Here is a 19308-nt window from a genome sequence, read left to right as displayed (position 1 = left end):
AACACTGTTAACTATTTCACTTATGAGATCACACTGAAGACATAAAACAATTCCTCCTATTTGTACATTGTAACTTTTCCCCAACACGTATTTTGCCGATATTGTACTGTCACATGCAGATTGGGAATTAGCATTAGATATACTGTAGAACGTCTTGTGACGCAATATTCTTCTTGAAATAATACAGACATTACGATGATGCTCAGTTGTCATCCTCAGCTCTTTTCTGTCTTCATTATCTTCTTTCTTCTTCTGTATTTCCCTCCCTCTCTCAGTGCACGGAGGAAATAAGTATATATATATATATATATATATATATATATATATATATATATATATATATATATATATATATATATATATATATATATACAACTATTAGTCCAGTCATATAATCCGTACATTTACTTACTGTAGGGAAGGCAACAATGCAGACAATGCCGACTATTCACAATTTAGGATTATTATTTATTATTGTTGTTGTTATTATTATTATTATTATTATTATTATAAGTAGTATTATTCATATATTTAGAGTTTTTATGTGATCTGAAATAATACTAATTGGTTACATTTAATAATTTTCGATACTTTGTTTTCTAAACCGAGTTATATAACTACAGGAGCGTTCCCCTCATGTGTGTGAGACAACCCCTTCCATCCCCATGTACTATATACAATAGCCTAAACGCTGATTATAGCGAAGATGGAATTGTTTATTTAACACAGTATTATAAGCTAGTGACTGGTTTTGCTAAGTGGATATATGACAATGCCGAAATCATCATAACTAAGACATATTTAAATGACATTGCATTCTGTGTATTCCTTTTGCTATTAGAATTGGGAATATATATATATATTTATTATTTATTTATTTATTATCAGTTTCTTATATAGCGCACACATATTCTGCAGCGCTTTACAGAGAATATTTGAACATTCACATCAGTCCCTGCCCCAGTGGAGCTTACAATCTATGTTCCCTACCACATGTACAAGCACATACAGACATTCTAGGGTTAATATTTGTTGGTAACCAATTAACTTTACCTGTATATTTTTGGATTGTGGGAAGCAACCGGAGTACCCGGAGTAAACCCACGCATGCACGGGGAGAATGTACAAACTCCGCACAGTTAGAGCCATGGTGGGGATCGAACCCATGACCTCAGTGCTGTAAGGCAGTAATGCTAACCATTACACCATCCATGCTGTATATATATATATATATATATATATATATATATATATATATATATATATATATATATATATATATATATATATATATATATATATATATATATATATATATATATATATATATATATATATATATATATATATATATATATACAGTGACAGCACATTTCATAATATATTTTGGAATTAATACATAAAATAATAATTAAAAAAAAATAATTTTAATAGTGCAAGCGGATTATGGACAGAATCTTAACAGTGAGATTAGATATCCACCTGGCATTTATTTAGAAATTCACCAGGCATATGGGGTGTATGTATATATATATAGAGAGAGAGAGAGAGACCTATCTATCAATATATATATATATATATATATATATATATATATATATATGGGGGGGGGGGGTTGCCTGTGTAGATCAGACCCTATAGAATCAATGCTTCCCCTGCCCTCTGTTTGGATGTCCTCCTGTGATCAGGACCAGGGGATGCTGTGATGCCTATTCAGCCCCAGGTTTCTTTAGCTGCTGATCTGAGATGAAATGTGCTTCCTTGCAGGAGACAGACAGCTGAGGAGAGGGAGGCTGAGAGGCAACAGGCGAACAGACTAATGCTCCAGCTGCAACACGACGCCTTCCAGAAGTCGCTGAGTGACTCCATCCAGCCAGACCCTCTCTGTTTGCACAACTCTTCTTTATTTGCTCTACAAAACCTGCAGCCCTGGGAGGAGGAGGCCTCCAAAATGAGCCAAGTTACCTCTTTAGTCTGAACGCTTTTATTAGACAATTTATGGAAACTATTTCCTCTGAGGCAGAAGAAGACTGGGCTGGTTGGACCCATCACAACCAGGCTTGTCTGGAAGTGGAGATGGCAACGCACTTTCCATGCTGACTTCTATTCAAAGTGTTCAAATCTGAGCGTGGTGCCAATTCGCAGAAAGGACTAGAAGCGGGTCAGCATTATTTTCTTCTACCATGGCCAGCCTACGGATAACGGGCCATTTAAAGGGAGATTCCAGCTGAATTGATTGGTATTTTGATCACAAGCACCATACATTCGAAGACACACATCTACACCCCTTTAATTTATTTATTTATTATTTGTATATTTATTTTGGTTTTAAGAAACCAACTATTATTATTTCTTAAACGGAAACAAAAGAAAAGCTGTAAAGACAAGTTGGGCATTATATGGGTTATAATGTAATAATACCCTCAAACATGTATTTGAATGTTGCAAATGTCCTGGTTGAAGCAGAGATAACACTTTCCATAAACAAAACAAAGCATATGATTCCTTTGTGTATGCAGCTATTGAATGCCTTAGGTCAGGGACTTTATATGTCTTGCATTTAACATTTATAAGTCACCGATGTCTATTGGGTAATAACGGTGAGCAAAGGAAGATTCCAAGAACGTGAGTGGGAAAGTATTGTATTGGACATAGGAAATCCAGGTAATATATGACATCTACTAGAAAAGGACCAGAGTTATAAACAGCCATTGCAATTATAATAGCGGCATCTATGCCCAATGTATACTCATATCTATACATACATACATACATACAGTACATAGGTACATACTTACATACATACATACATACATACATACATCAACACAATCACTCTTTCATTCTTGCACTTTGTTTGCGTTTGCACACATATATGTGCATTTGAGTGTCTAGATCTATATCTATAGAATATATATATATATTCTATAGATATAGATCTATAGAGATAGATAGATAGATAGATAGATAGATAGATATACACACACACGCACGCACACACACACATAGACAAGTATTTGTTTTGGGTTAATATGAAGTATCTGGCATGTCCTGGATGAGTTGGGTGCAAAGTGCGTTTTGCTATAATAAAGTGTGCATTTAATTCTGCCCATACATACGAAGCACAATTTCAATTCGCTGCCATATGAACAGGGAGCCACATTTTGTGCATCCAGCTGTTAGCAGCCAGGGCCAAATGAACAATGTAGCGTATAAAGCTCCAGCTCCAGGCCGCCAACATAACAATAGGCCTATATTCATGACAGTCTGAGGATGACCAGCTGCCAGCAGGCCGCACAGTCGGACACAAATCATAACTAATACAATTGTATCTCTAAATATCTCATAAAAGTCTGCAACTATCTTTTTTTATGCATTTAGTCAGTGCGGCTGATAGTGTATAGGGAGCTTACAGGCCAATAGGGCACTGGCCACACCCTCACAGCACTGGTTATAGCTCCTCCCCTTCTTAGTATAGGCCCTGGAATATTAGCCTCTTTATCTGGCCCTGTCTGCAACTTCTTACATTTGAAGAGGTTGATTGGTGGTAGGAAAGGGGCGTGTAAGCTTGGCACAATAACAATATGGGCACTGTGACTGGCACACAGATGCACATGTCAGGAGACTGGAATCTTGCTGGTGCTGGACCCTGGCACAAGTTCCGAAATTATGGTAAAATGGCACATACACTACCAATGAAGAGCTGACCCTATCTTGTGATTTTGCCAGCGAATTATGGCTCGCAAATTGCATTTTTTTTTGGGGGGGGTGCAATTTACATTTACAGTTTAAGCGCAAATTGCGTTCAGCTCAACGTGACCCCCAGAAAGGCCACTAATTATGCTGGCATGGTGCATCTCATGTTTATTATAGGTAAAAGGACAGCAGTCTAATATAAAAATCTGCTTCCACCAATGTCTTGTAAATATTTTATGATATTTTTAATTTATTCATGTAGTAATAGCCCATTAAATCTAAATATAAATTATATAAATATATTCTTAAATATTTATGTTGCATTGGTTGTAACTATTTTGTATTGATTGGAGGAATAAGAAAGTGAATAAAAGGTTTAATAAGGATACTTTTTTGTCATAAGAATTTTGCAACAATGTTTGATAAATGACACACTTTTTTTTGCTTGAGAAATAATGTCACAAACGCAAAATTTGTTCAATATATTTATTTTCATAGAATAATAAAAATCTTTTTTTTTCTTTTTTTTTTATAATTCCTGTTCAACTTAACATAAAAAAAGCTGTTTAATATCTTCCAAATCTTCCACAACCAGACGTAATATCTATGAGCATTTAGCCACTTACTGAGTAAGTGCCTTTAACTCTCGGAATTTACATGAGTTGATATGTGAAAGTACTTTATATTACTGATATGTGTAAATAAACACTTTCTTTAAATAGAGAACATGTATGTTTGCATGAGTAAGGTTGGCGTGTCATACGAGTTCTGTTCCCATTTATTTCTATCCCATTTTAGTCTGGTCTATGACTTAAAAAAATAAATAAGTTAGACAACAAACGATATTTCACCCCTGTAAAGGCATAGGGCAGGCATGTCCAAATGGTGGGCCTTCAGCTGTTGTGAAACTACACATCCCAGCATTCCTTGCCGTAGTTTTAGCATTCCCTAATAGCAAAACTGTGGCAAGGCATGATGGGACTTGTAGTTTCAAAACAGCTGGAGGGCCATAGTTGTGACATGCCTGACATAGGGGTTTATTTACTCAGATGGGCTGTTGCTATGATCAAACAATTAGTTTCTATCTATTATTTTCTAGAAGGTGGTAAATAAATAAGAAGCAGATTCTGATTGGTTGCCGATAGCAACATCCCATCTGAAATAGAACTCCCATCTTAGTAAATATACCCCATAGTTCTTTATTAAATAAAGATCTAACATTAGTCTAAGGATGTCATCAGGGACATTACAAATCATAATACATTCTGCTGTGCCTAATGTATCCATTTGCTACTTTATATGTAGAGTGTGTGTAAATGGTATACCTAATTTAGTTTTATTTTTAATTAATAATTGGCATTAAAATTATCTTCAAAATGAGGCTGCAATGCTATATTTCACAGGCTACTATCCCCATGTGTTTTTTTTTTATATTTATTGAATTATATTATTATATCTTTTTAATGGTTAAGGTATAAATATTAGACAATATCTAGGTCGACGGTCACTAGCTCGAACACTAATGGTCGACAGTGACTAGGTTGGCAACTTGGAATAGTCGGCATACCCATGGTCAACATTGACAAAAGGTCAACACAAGCTTATGGTCCACATAGACATGGTCGACCTGAATTTACTTTTTGGTACTTCTGTATTATCTGGGCGCCCGATTTTTTCATCGCATGCCACTACTTAAGGCATGCGATGCGATGCGATTTTTCATTGTAAAGACCCAATTGTATAGTCAGCCATGGATTTTGTCATTGTATTACATCGCATCGCATCGCATGCAATATAGTGGCATACAATTCATGCGATGCGATTTTTCATCGTAAAGACCAGATTTTTAATTGTATAGTCACCCATGGGTGATTTCATACCCCCACTATCCAACTACGCATGGAGTTGATTTTATATAGTGCGGCGAGCTCAGCGAGCCACCGAGCCCAAAGTGCAGCGAGCGCAGCGAGCCCCGCGAGGGGACGCGGATTACTTTACATGTATTCTGGCTGCGCTCGCCGCGCTTCGGGCTCGGTGGCTCGCTGCGCTCGCCACACTATATAATATCAACTCCATGCGTAGTTGGATAGTGGGGGTATGAAATCACCCATGGGTGACTATACAATTAAAAATCTGGTCTTTACAATGAAAAATCGCATTGCATGAATTGTATGCCACTATATTGCATGCGATGCGATGCGATGTAATACAATGACAAAATCGGGCGCCCAGATATTACACAAGTACTTACTTTTTTTACTTTATTAGTGTCTATGTCGACATATGACAATATGGACGACATATAAGTGTGCTGCTTCCCCTTGCTTGGCTCGCTGCGCCCACCATGCTTTGGGCTCAGCACATTATTATATTCCCACCTTATACCCACCTGGATAGTAAAGTATGAAAAAAAACCATAAGCTTGCATCAACCTTTTGTCAATATCGACCTTGGGTATGTCAACCATATCAAGGTGTCAACCTAGTAGTCTACCTAGGGACTGTTGTCCTTGACATTGTTTACCCGGTAACCGCATTCCCTTTTTAGTGGACTTATACACTTTGTGGTCAATTATCATGTTTACATTTCTATAAAATTAAATATTTTGCATACACTAAATCACAATTATGCAATTAATGAAATAAAGAAACACACTGTGGGGGGGGGGGGGGATTTGGCTGGCTTTGAGAGTGTAATATGCATGTAATATGTGGCATTTTTTAAACACCTAGTTACATGTTTGCATGGTAAAGCTTGTCCAGTTCTACCAGATAGCACATTTGCTTCCAGGACAGTGATGCCCAGCATCATGCTGTTCCTCCACCATTTGTTCTGGCGTCCCAGACCTAGACAGGCTGACAGGCTCAAGCAGGGCCGGCGCCACCACTAGGCAGCCTTAGGCATTTGCCTAGGGCGCCGGCCGCTGGAGCTGGTTTGGAGCTGGTCCCCCTCCCCCCGCTCCACATCGCCGCCCCCTCCCCCATCCCTGGGGAGCATCGCGGCAACCCGCATCACCCGCCAAGCCCCCCCCCCCGGGACATCACGGCACCGGACATCCCCCTCCCCTCCCTGGGGATAGTCACGGCAGCCAGTGCCGCATCGTACGGCAAGCCCCCCCCCCCTGGAATGTCACGGCGCCGGACCCCCCCCCCCCTTTCCTCTCTGTGGAGAGAGGCGCTGCGGCCAGCGCCACAACACACTGCAAGCCCCCCCCCCCGGGACGTCCCGGCGCTGTGCGCCGAATCGCTGGACCCGGCATACGGCCCCTCTGGAGTGGGTAAGTGACTGAGCGCCGGGGTGCCCCCCTCCCCTCGCCTGGGGCGCTCCGGTGCCTAGCACCGGCCCTGGGCTCAAGGCAAAACAGCACTGGGTCCTGGTGGCACTGGGCACCTCTGACGTGGACAAGATAAGAGGGTTCTCCTGATTATAGTTAATAGCCATACAGGCGGAGCCTCAATAAGTTCCTATAGTTTGCTAGTCTGAAATAGTGTGTTGGAATCAGTTGTTTTTTCCGTTTTCCATATGATTTATGGAACTAGACCGTATACAGATTTCAGACATTACGGGGGTACCACGTTTTTAATTACCATGATTGGGCACCACTTTTTTTTAATCATAGAAGTAGGGGCATTATCTTTTACCGGGGGGCACTTTTCATTTAAAAAAAAATAGAGGCCCAAAATGTTAAATTTATCATAGACAGGGATGGTGTCATTTCAATCATGGGAACAGACAATCAAGTATTTTATTTCGTAGGAGCAGGGAAACTATTTTTTTAATTCATATTAACTAGGGTATTAAAATGTAACCATAGTTTGCGATTGCGTTCCTTTACTGTGCAGTGTAGTGCGCTGCTGGCAGTGTAGTGCGGTGCTGGACACAGGCGCCAGTGTAACACTTCCTGGTGCTGTACGCATCCTCAGGGCCGGGCAGGAACTATTCAGTGGCCTACAAGGTAGCATGTCGCTGGGTGCATAGCTGCTGAGCCAAGAATCATTCCTCTATTTGGTGCCCTACTCAGCTGTGTACCCAGTGTATGCCTAAAAGTGGCTCTGCACATGTGCCTTGCAAACGCATCACATGAGCAGTCTTTCAATAATTGCTCTGTAGCTGGAACATTAGCCAATTTGTACAAACATGAATTAGGTCTGTAAAACAATACTTATTGTAAAATCAATATATGTATGCTCCTTCTTGCTGGATAATAAAAAAAATATATATACTTTTATTTAGATTTTAAAATATAATATTTTTATTTTCTCCAACAGTCACTGACTGTAAAGACAAATCTACCAATCAAAACCTGCAGCTCATTTGGTTTTGTCCATCTGAGAGTGAATTTGCCTTTGCAAGTGAACGGGAATAACCCCTTAGACATTAAGCAGCGTATTTAATTGCAGGAAATTTCTGCCAGTTGCTTTTGGAACACCACCGTCCCAATTGCCCAGAGGCAAGATAAATATTGGTGCCCCCCAAATAGCTCAAACAGTAAGGTTTCTGTCTCTAGTAAGACAGATCATGTGACTTGATCATGTCAAGTGTGTGACACTTGCAAAAATGATGTCAGGAGGAGGAGTCAATTAACTGATTCAAACTGGGAGGGGAGTAGAGGTGCCCCCTTGAGAGCAGAATCCTGGTGGCAGATGACTCCATTGCCTCCCAGAGTTATGCCTCTGACCGGGACGGTCGCATTGGCGGCACCTCTTGACCACCAAAATTTAAAGTTTTCTCTGGATAATAGAGCAGTGCAGGAAAAGTACCTATATTGGGGTACATAATATACCATGATGGGTGCACATCGCAGATGAATTAATATGTACTTGTAATTGAAATCATCATTGTGTTAGTACTTATTTTAGCCACTGACAACTACAACCTGTGTGTGTGTTTACTATTCATTTATATAATTTGACCTATACAAGTATAATAATATATATACTGTACATACAACACATGACACAATATAGACAAAACAGGCGAACCTAATGGGGTTTGGTTCATAGGGTCAACAGTGTCTACGTCGACCATGAAAGGTCGATATGCAGAATGTCAACATGGATGAAGGTCAATATTTAAATGTAAATGTTGACATGAGTTTATAATGTTTTTTGGTGTCAATTTTTATATTGTAGAACACGGAACCCCAATTAGTGTACTGGGTGGCCTCACATTGCTGGCTTTGCTTGCCATTTTCGGGCAAGATGCTGCACTGCGCTTGGCACACTTTACTCCCCCAATCATAGCCCGCGGGGCTGGTTATGTATGAAAAGGTAAAAAATTTTATGAAATAAAATGGTGAAAAACTCATGTGGACTCTAGCACTGCCCGGCAAGGCAGCTCTCTGCTTATAAGACAAATGGATTTGATCACTTAGTGGCAAAACCGAGGATGTGTTTAGTGCACCTGTGTGATGTATTTAGACACACAGTCCACCCACACTCCAAAGTATGCAAAGAAGTGGTCAAAAAATCGGGCGCAAACTGTTCTGTTACTACAGAATAATTAATCTAAATATTTGACACTCCAATATGTGTTTTTGCAGCTCTCAATTGGGGACTTCTGTGTACCCCAAAGAACAAAACAACTCTAATTTACCAAAAAAAGATAAATAAGAGAGCGCAATATAGGTACCAATATTTAATAATTCATTCATATATATTAATACAAATTCAACAATCATAAAATTGCATATTTTAAAACATATACATTAAAAAACATAATATTTAGGCAGATCAATGGTAACCATGCAGGGTGAGTGTAAATTGGATAGGGCCACAAGAACTCAGTCCAATGGCACTAATATTTAATGTAGAGTTACAATTACACAGAGTCCTGCTCCAGGTGTAAATAGTATTTTGTAATCCACAGGGTGTTTTTATCACAGGACCCTTCAGGGTCAGTTGCAGTTTTAAGATGTAAATATACTTCTCAGTCCATAGACACCTCAGTGTCTAATGTTGTTAATCCTTAGACTGATAAAGATGCGCATACGAATCTGCACACTCCAGCAGACAGTAAACGTTATAGATGTAATGTCTATATATCCACGGAGACACAGTGGCAATACAGTGTGGCTTTTAGGAAAAGACTACCGGCTCTTACCAGACCTCGGTCGGGAGCTTAAGTTTGATGTTGCCGTCTGTAGTGATGAAGCGCACGGCTGTGAGCGTGCTCGTTTCTCAGACCGTGTCTCCGTTATCAGCTGTCTGCCCGCACCTCTCAGGGAATCAGTTCCCAAAACACAGCGCTGTTTTACAAGTTGCAGTCCGAGATGGGTGCTGCGGCTTCTCCTGCCGTTTGGGGTCCGCTCTGTGGAATACACCTGATGCTCCAGGCGGGGAACACCTCTTGACCAACCCTGCAGGTACACTGATCTGTCCACAGATGCCTTGACGCGTTTCTCTGCCTTGCTCTCTGGCAGTTTCCTCAGAAGGTTTTAACCCATAAGGGCATGGAGGTCCTTTTTTAAAGGTCAACTGGCCAATCATTCTGGCCAGTTAATTATCACACGCATGTGACAGCTATTAGCAATCAATCAGAGCCTTTGTCTGTATTACACCAGTAAAAAAACACATTTATGTCTACTTGTTTGCAATGGCAAGTCTCTAAATACATTCATAGCAATATTTATATTTATAGAGTGGGACACATTATGTCAAAATCATATAAAGAGGAAAAAGAAACAAATTGTATATAAAAGAGGACACAAATATACAGAGATCAAATTTTTAGAGAGATGTCAATGAGCTACTAATACACACGGAATGCTCATATCAATCAGGTTGTGCTCTGTGGCACACCTCATAGTGCAACAGTCTCATACATCACTGGGTCCCTGGTTCAAATCCCTCATCTAACCACCTTAACCGGTGGGGAGTTCTTTTTAATAAGTAAATAACCAAATGTATAGGGAGAGGACAGATAATTTTAAGTGCTTTAACCAAGGGATTATTCACATACAACCACATGTAATCTCATTTTAATCCACTTTATCTTTTGTTTTGTTTATCAAGACTATAAAATCACCAAATACTATACATTATAGTTTAGGCAATATCCCCTTGCGCAAAAAAGAGAAAAGGAAAGAAGAAGGAGAGGGGGAAGGAGGATTAAGGGACTAATTATATCACAAAAATAGTTCCCAAACCGAGATGACCCACAGATGCCCGAGTCATGAATCCAATCTATAACCCTATCTGTATAACTATTTTTATTTTTTAAATTTTTTGTGTTTTTTATTATTTTTATATTTATTTTTATTAATATTTTTGTCAACAGCAGTTTTCATCCATTTTTCACCAGTCATATTTCTTATTCGCCTATAAGGTAATATCAGCACATTCCAAGTTCATTCAGTTCAATGGATTCGTTGAGACCAAGGGGGGTCAGCGAGCCCAATGCAAAGATCCAGAAAGCCTCTCGTTTACATAGCGTGGAGAAGCGATCCCCACCTCTTTTGGAGACTGGGATCCCCTCAATAGCCTGTATTTTTAGGACTTCTACATTACCCTGATGTTCATGTTTCACGTGTCTTGAAATACTGTGTGATTGCACTTGATTTATAACGTTTCTTCTATGTTCAAGGAACCTAACATTCAGGGTACGGGTGGTTCGACCCACATACTGTAGGCCGCAAACACAGGTTATTAAATATATCACGTATGTTGAAGCACAGTTCAAAAAACTTTTTATCTGAAATATTGACTGGTTCGATGAGGACCTAAATTGTGTGCTCTTATTTATCAAGAATTTACACGTGATACATTTGTTTCTACCACATTTGTGGCAACCAACAATTTGAGAGTGCTTAGTGGATTCAACTTCTAATGATTTAAAGTGGCTAGGTGCTAGGGCATTTTTTAGATTCTGATTCTTTTTAAAAATGATCCTAGGTTTTTCTTCAAGAATCGGTGCTAGATGTTTGTCGGTTTTTAGAATCCTATAATTTTTATTCAAGATTTTCTTAATTTCATTAGAGTGGGAGTTGAATTTGGATATAAACAAAGGCTTATTTTTAAGTTCGTTGGTAGATTCATCTGTCAGTTTATTTACAGGTTCTTTGTTAGTTTTTAATAGCAGGGATTCTCTTTCTATTTTATTAACCTCATCCAAAGCTCTAACCAAAATATCTAGGGGATATCCCTGGTCCACAAAGGATAGAATTAAATTGTTAGCTTGATGCCACCTCCTGCCCTGGGCTTACTGATGAGCTCTTTAGGCCTTTCGGATCCATGGCGTCACATGAACCCGGTTGAGAGGGATTACACATTTTTCTCCCACCCTCATCACACCTCATCGAGGATTGATTATTGGCTTCTCCCCACGAACTTACTCAACAGGGTCAAAAGAGCCAAAATTGAATCCATACTGGTCTCGGACCATGCTCCCACATGGTTCGAGCTAGCACTGCCCGTTCCCCTGCAACATTCCTATAATTGGAGGTTTCCATCCTACCTAGCAGATTCCCCAGACTTTCAGCTAGAACTAAAACAGCATTTTCTGAATTATGTTGATGATAATTTCCAACATATAGACAATATTAACTTATTTTGGGCCGCATCAAAACCTGTCTTGCGTGGGCATGTAATCGCACACACCGCGACCAAAAAGAAAAAGCTGAATTCTCGGTTTCTAGAACTAAGTAAGGCGGTCTCAGACTCCTATGCAGCCATGCTCGGAAATGATACCCCAACTTCTAGACAATGCTACCTAGAAACTAAAGCATTATATGATACCTTGTGCACAGAAAAGGCGCAGTTTTCCATAGATTTTCAAAAACAACGGTACTTTAGGTGGGGAAATAAATCTGGCAAATTGTTAGCCTCCATTGCCCGTGGGCAACGCCCACACCCTCATGTAAATAGGATAATCGTAGACCAGGAACAACGCACTACCACGGCAGACATTGCCGACTCCTTTCTAAGTTATTACACAGACCTTTATTCCTCCCCTCCTGACAACCCAGCATTGGGAATGGAGTTCCTTAGGAGAGCTGCACTTCCCACGTTAACCCAATCAGAAAGAGAAGCTTTAACTACGCCCATAACGGAGTCTGAATTAGAACTAGCTATAAAAGGCCTCCCTAAAGGGAAATCACCGGGACCAGACGGACTAGGGGCAGACTATTACAAAATATTACTGCCACACCTCAAATTGCATTTACTGTCTCTGTATAACTCCATCCTTGCTGGTAATGCTTCCCCTCTTGATTTCAACCATGCTAGGATCATAATACTACCAAAACCAGGCAAGGATCCTAATTTGGTTAGCTCCTACCGTCCAATTTCCCTGCTAAACCAAGACCTAAAAATACTAACTACCATAATAGCCCATAGACTACAGGTAGTATTGCCGAAATTACTTCATCCATCTCAGACAGGCTTTGTGAAAGGCAGGTCCTCTGTGCATAATATTAGACAAGTGGTAGCCGCCATTACCAAGTCCCTGTCAGTGAAAAATGGAAAATCCCTGTTGGTGAGTTGCGACGCCGATAAGGCTTTTGATAGGGTATCTTGGTCTCACCTTTTACGGGTGTTACACACTCAACAATTTGGGGTAGGATTCATTACTCTTTTCCGCAGACTCTATGATAGTCCTACAGCAATCCTCACTATAAATGGCCTAAACACCTCCAGCTTTGCACTGACTCGTGGCACCAGACAGGGATGCCCCCTCTCCCCCTTACTGTTTGACTTGGCCATTGATCCATTGATAAGATTATTCCACCTGCAGGGGGACTGGCATGGAATATGTTATGGAGGGACGGAGTTAAAGGTCTCGGCGTATGCCGATGACTTGTTGCTTTATTTCACTAACCCACAGGAAGCGTTTCCTGGCTTCCTAAATACGTTAAAGGAATTTGAAGACATATCAGGTTTTATGATAAATAAATTAAAAACCAAAGCCTTGGCACTGCACAGGGGGGCTACAACTGGATGGCATGCCGGGTTCCCATTTATATGGGCGAATGGCTCTTTAACATACTTGGGCCTTACAATACCGGTAGATCCGACCCAACTATACGTAGTCAACTATCCACCACTAATAGCAAAACTGTTGGCAGATCTTCGATCATGGAGATCCCTGCCTCTGTCCTATCTGGGACGATGTCACATGATCAAAATGATCTCCTTCCCACGAATACTGTATGCCATCCAGATGCTCCCACTTTTAATATCTGAAACTGACCTACGCATTATAAATGCAGCACTTAGCAAATTTATATGGGATGGGAAGAAACCCAGGATTTCCATGTTTAAATTGTCACAACACGCAACGCTGGGAGGTGTCAATCTGCCGTGCATCAAGAGCTATATGTTAGCGGCTAATTTCAGATACGCGATTGATTGGATACACTCCACAAACTATTATGCTAACACAGCGCTTGAGCAGGCCACATGCCCGAATGTACCATTGCCAAGCATCCTTCATATGAGGCCAACGACCTATCCCCCAGAAGTAGCAGGGAATTTATTGATAACTACGACATGTAAAGCATGGCGGATGGCACGCTCTAGACTTAAATTATCCACGCATGATACGTTATTTAATTCGATTCATTACAATATCGACACTAGGGGGCAGATAATACAAAATAACGGATTGATCAGGCACTGTGAAGCAAAGGGTCTTCGACTATTGTACCATGCCATGGGCGATGGAAATTATTCCATATTGTCTTATCAACAGCTCTGTGATAATTACCCAGATGTGAATATGCCCGTGTATGTGTATTATCAACTGAAAAGCCATATGTCCAGTCAGATTAAAAGGATTCCGGTAGCCGACATGTCTTCAGGCATGGATATCATGATCAAACATGCTCAGAATAGGCCATGTAACACCTCCCTACTATACCTACACATAAAGAGACGTATTGACATAGACACCTTAGACTCTGGTATGGCAAAGTGGACCGTGGACATGCCCAGTATATCCTTACCTTCTCTTTTATCTGCATTTGTAAGATTGAACAAAACAATGATATCAGCTTCTTATATGGAAATGCAGTACAAATTGCTACATAGGGCATACTACACTCCAAAACGAATGCTACTAATGGGTACTGCTGAAGATTCTTGCTGTTTTAAATGTAAGGCCCCAGATGCAGATATACTGCACTGTATGTGGAGTTGTCCAGAGGTAAAGGCCTTCTGGGACACAGTATGTAACTATGTTAATTCACACTATAACATCGCATTCACAGCCACCCCTGAGTGGGCATTATGGGACATATACCCGACCCCTAACACGATTCGCCAATCAGCAGGGCAAAGAATATTCTTAGCAAAAATAGCTGCGGCGACACGTAAAACCATTTTATCACAATGGATACAGTCCAGCACGTTATCTATAACTTTGTTACTACCCCGAGTTTCGTACCTTTTCCAGATGGACTGGCTAGAGATGTCACTCAATAAAGATGCAAAGGCAAAAAATTTTTTTGCAATTTGGCTGCCATTCGTGAAATCCCTGCCAGAACCCACTAAAACAAACCTTAGAAAGGCCGTCCAACTAACGAACTGGTACAACCTAATGCTTTTGCAAAACAATGCACCACCCTTTTGACAGAAACTCTCAGTTACTTACTGGAATGTGTATCTAAGTGCTCATTTAATATAATTTTGTTCAGGGAAATGTATGACATGACCTATTATAAAGAGTATCAGCTATGTTGCAATAAGAATTAGTCAACAAGTTACTAATTATTGGAAAAATTTTATTAACCTTTTTTGTTTTCATTTTCTGTATAATGATTACAAAGTCGACATTTGCACAAACTGTATATTACAGTTATGTCTTGGATTTGTATTGCACAGTTCTTCAATAAAAACTATTTGAAAAAAAAAAAATTGTTAGCTTGATCTGAAAAGGTGAGGGGGTCTGAACAATTCCTTTTCAGTCTTAAAAGTTGGCTCTTTGGTATATTGTTTATCCAAGGGCGGTGGTGACAACTTTTATAATTTAAATAATTGTTGCAGTCTACCTCTTTAACAAAGGTTGAGGTTATAATTTTATTATTTTGGATGCTTAAAGCAATATCCAAGAAAGTAATATAATTGTGACTAATGGTGTGTGTAAAATTTAAACCAAACGTGTTAGTGTTAAGATAATCTATAAACTGAAGTGCTTTTTCGTGCCCCCCGTGCCAAACAAAAAACATATCATCTATGTACCTACCATAGGACACCAAGCTCGCCCCGAATGGACCATTCCATATATACTGTTCTTCAAACAAACCCATATAGAGGTTTGCAAAGCTCGGGGCGAACTTGGTGCCCATGGCGGTACCAAGGATCTGTAAAAAGAATTCACCATTAAAAGTGAAATAATTGTGTAAAAGAATGAAAGCAACTGAATCAAGGACAAATTTTCTCCTGCATTCACTCAGGTCCTCATCCATAGCCAAAAAGGATTGGAGAGCTTGGATGCCCTGTAGATGTGGTATATTAGTATACAAGGACTCAACGTCACAAGTCATAAGTAGATACTCCTCCTGCCAATCACACCTTTGGATAGTGGTCAGGAAGTGTGTTGTATCCTTGATGTAGGACCTGAGTGAATGCACATGAGATTGAAGAAAAGTGTCAACAAAAGCGGAGAGTGAAGTGGTGAGTGACCCAACACCAGAAATAATTGGACGACCAGGGGGTGAAGAAAGTGATTTGTGAATTTTAGGTAAATGATAGTAGGTAGGTATAATAGGGTGTGCATTAAACAAAAAAGAAAATTCCTTCTTGGTTATTGCACCATCATCCACTGCCTTTAACAGGAGAACCTTTAATTGGTCACAATATTCATTAGTGGGGTCCTTGCTTAGTTTTTTATAGAATTTAGAATTATTTAACTGGCGATAGGCCTCAGTCACATAGTCGGTCTTATTTTGGATAATTGTACCACCGCCCTTATCGGCCCCTTTGATTATTATGGATTCATCTTTCTGCAGACTTTTAAGGGCTCTCCTCTCATTGGGATGTAGGTTATCAAATTTCTTTGATTTTTTTGATTTTTGAATTTTAGAGCACAAAGTATTAAAATCCTGTAATGTCACAGAATAAAAGGCCTCAATGCACCCACTTTTATACTGAATCGGATAAAATTCCGATTTTTTCTTTAGTAGTGTCCTATCTTTTCTTGTCAGATCATACACTGGAATGGATGAATTATAATTCTGACCACTTTCGTTTTCCAAACTTTCCAGTATATTAACTGCCAATAGATCACTTTGGTCTAGAACAATTGGAGACCCCATGATATCATTTTGTTTCAGTTGTTTATTTTGAAAATATCTTTGTCTGCAAAGATCTCTTGTGTAGCGATTCAATTCTACAAACAGATCAAAAAGATCTGGATCTCTCGCAGGTGCGAATTTGAGACCCTTTGAAATCACTGACTTTTCACTCTCTGTCAACTCCCTGTGTGATAAATTGTAGATTCCACTATTCCTCATTCTATTCTTGTATTTTTTGGTTCTTTCCTTTGATCCTCCTCTACATCCTCTCTGTCTTTTCTTTTGGGTGATGGTTGTCTTAGTAAGTCGAAGCGATTCTGAGTTTTCCATATTGGATAAAGACCTCTCTCTAAAAAAGTAGGTGAGGTTGCTTTCATTGATTCTCTTATTAATTGGGTTTTTGGTCTTGCACCTTCCTGTATAATCGTGGATCTTTCTACAGGAACCTCTACTCTATTTTGATAGTGATAGTCCCCTTTTTTCTTATAGTTTTGTTGGTTCCTATGTAATATATTCCTCTCCTGTCTCTGATCTACTGGGGTGAAATTGGGATTTCTAGCATTCTTCCAGCTGTTACTTTTAGATCTATTACGTACGTAATTAGTTCCATTCCTGTTTTGTGTATAATCTCTCCCTCTGTTTTGTGAATAGTCTCTCCCTCTCCTATTGTAAGTTCTCACTTGATTGGTCTTATAATCATTACTATCTCTATAGAGTTTGGTATTTTTACTATTTATCAGGGTTTTTTCATATTCACTGATTTTTTGTGTGAGTCTGTAATCATAATCTCTGAAATCTGTCCTTACTTCATATGGTTTCAACAACTCCTGTATATTTTCAATTTCTTTCGCTAGTTCCTTGACTTTTTTATCCCTATATGCAATCAATAGATCAATTAATGAGAAGGAACACTTATCAAGAGCCCCATTCCAGGCCTCAGTTAGCTCTGAATCCTCTTTAAATGAGCATGATTTAAAAATCCTTAACCCTCTGGGTATGATTTTTTCTTTTTGGTATTTAGACAAGAGCATTTTGTCCAACCAGTGTCTTGTTTCGGTTTTTAACAAAAGCTCCAATCTATTAAACAGTTGTTTCATATCAAGTGGGTTAACAACATCATTTGCCAACAAATCATTGGCTGGATCGTTAAACAACTTATCCCTTCTTAAGTTCCTCTCGCTTGTACTAATAAAACTTGCCATTGCAAACACCTATGCAGCCCAATAAACACAGAAAAAAGAAATAACAAGACAAATGGATTTGATCACTTAGTGGCAAAACCGAGGATGTGTTTAGTGCACCTGTGTGATGTATTTAGACACACAGTCCACCCACACTCCAAAGTATGCAAAGAAGTGGTCAAAAAATCGGGCGCAAACTGTTCTGTTACTACAGAATAATTAATCTAAATATTTGACACTCCAATATGTGTTTTTGCAGCTCTCAATTGGGGACTTCTGTGTACCCCAAAGAACAAAACAACTCTAATTTACCAAAAAAAGATAAATAAGAGAGCGCAATATAGGTACCAATATTTAATAATTCATTCATATATATTAATAAAAATTCAACAATCATAAAATTGCATATTTTAAAACATATACATTAAAAAACATAATATTTAGGCAGATCAATGGTAACCATGCAGGGTGAGTGTAAATTGGATAGGGCCACAAGAACTCAGTCCAATGGCACTAATATTTAATGTAGAGTTACAATTACACAGAGTCCTGCTCCAGGTGTAAATAGTATTTTGTAATCCACAGGGTGTCTCCGTGGATATATAGACATAACATCTATAACGTTTACTGTCTGCTGGAGTGTGCAGATTCGTATGCGCATCTTTATCAGTCTAAGGATTAACAACATTAGACACTGAGGTGTCTATGGACTGAGAAGTATATTTACATCTTAAAACTGCAACTGACCCTGAAGGGTCCTGTGATAAAAACACCCTGTGGATTACAAAATACTATTTACACCTGGAGCAGGACTCTGTGTAATTGTAACTCTACATTAAATATTAGTGCCATTGGACTGAGTTCTTGTGGCCCTATCCAATTTACACTCACCCTGCATGGTTACCATTGATCTGCCTAAATATTATGTTTTTTAATGTATATGTTTTAAAATATGCAATTTTATGATTGTTGAATTTGTATTAATATATATGAATGAATTATTAAATATTGGTACCTATATTGCGCTCTCTTATTTATCTTTTTTTGGTAAATTAGAGCTCTCTGCTTATCACAGCCCATACTGGCTGGCCCGAAGAGAGAAAACACCTCCATTGACAGTCACTTCACTGACAGTCACACTGAAGCCAGTTCGGTCTCACGGACTGCATCTGGTGCGCTAATGTTGCGTTGGGTGACTGC

At 39.3% G+C, this 19308-nt stretch overlaps 1 protein-coding gene and 1 long non-coding RNA gene across 2 annotated transcripts in view; one reads left to right on the top strand and one right to left on the bottom strand.

Moving 5' to 3' along the window:
• Positions 1–2799, top strand: part of TLX3 (T cell leukemia homeobox 3) — a 5350-nt gene extending 2551 nt beyond the window's left edge. The window contains exon 3 of the mRNA XM_083179618.1: positions 1768–2799. Coding sequence (XP_083035744.1) covers positions 1768–1978 — 211 coding nt within the window. The 3' untranslated portion in view covers positions 1979–2799. The remainder of the gene's footprint in view (positions 1–1767) is intronic.
• The window catches only part of LOC146072320 (uncharacterized), a 153394-nt gene that overhangs the window by 46791 nt on the left and 87295 nt on the right, over positions 1–19308 (bottom strand). The window lies entirely within an intron of this gene.

Source organism: Crinia signifera, chromosome 4, assembly GCF_055691185.1.
Source record: "Crinia signifera chromosome 4, ASM5569118v1, whole genome shotgun sequence".
Taxonomy (NCBI): domain Eukaryota; kingdom Metazoa; phylum Chordata; class Amphibia; order Anura; family Myobatrachidae; genus Crinia; species Crinia signifera.
This window is presented reverse-complemented; position numbering and strand designations above follow the sequence as displayed.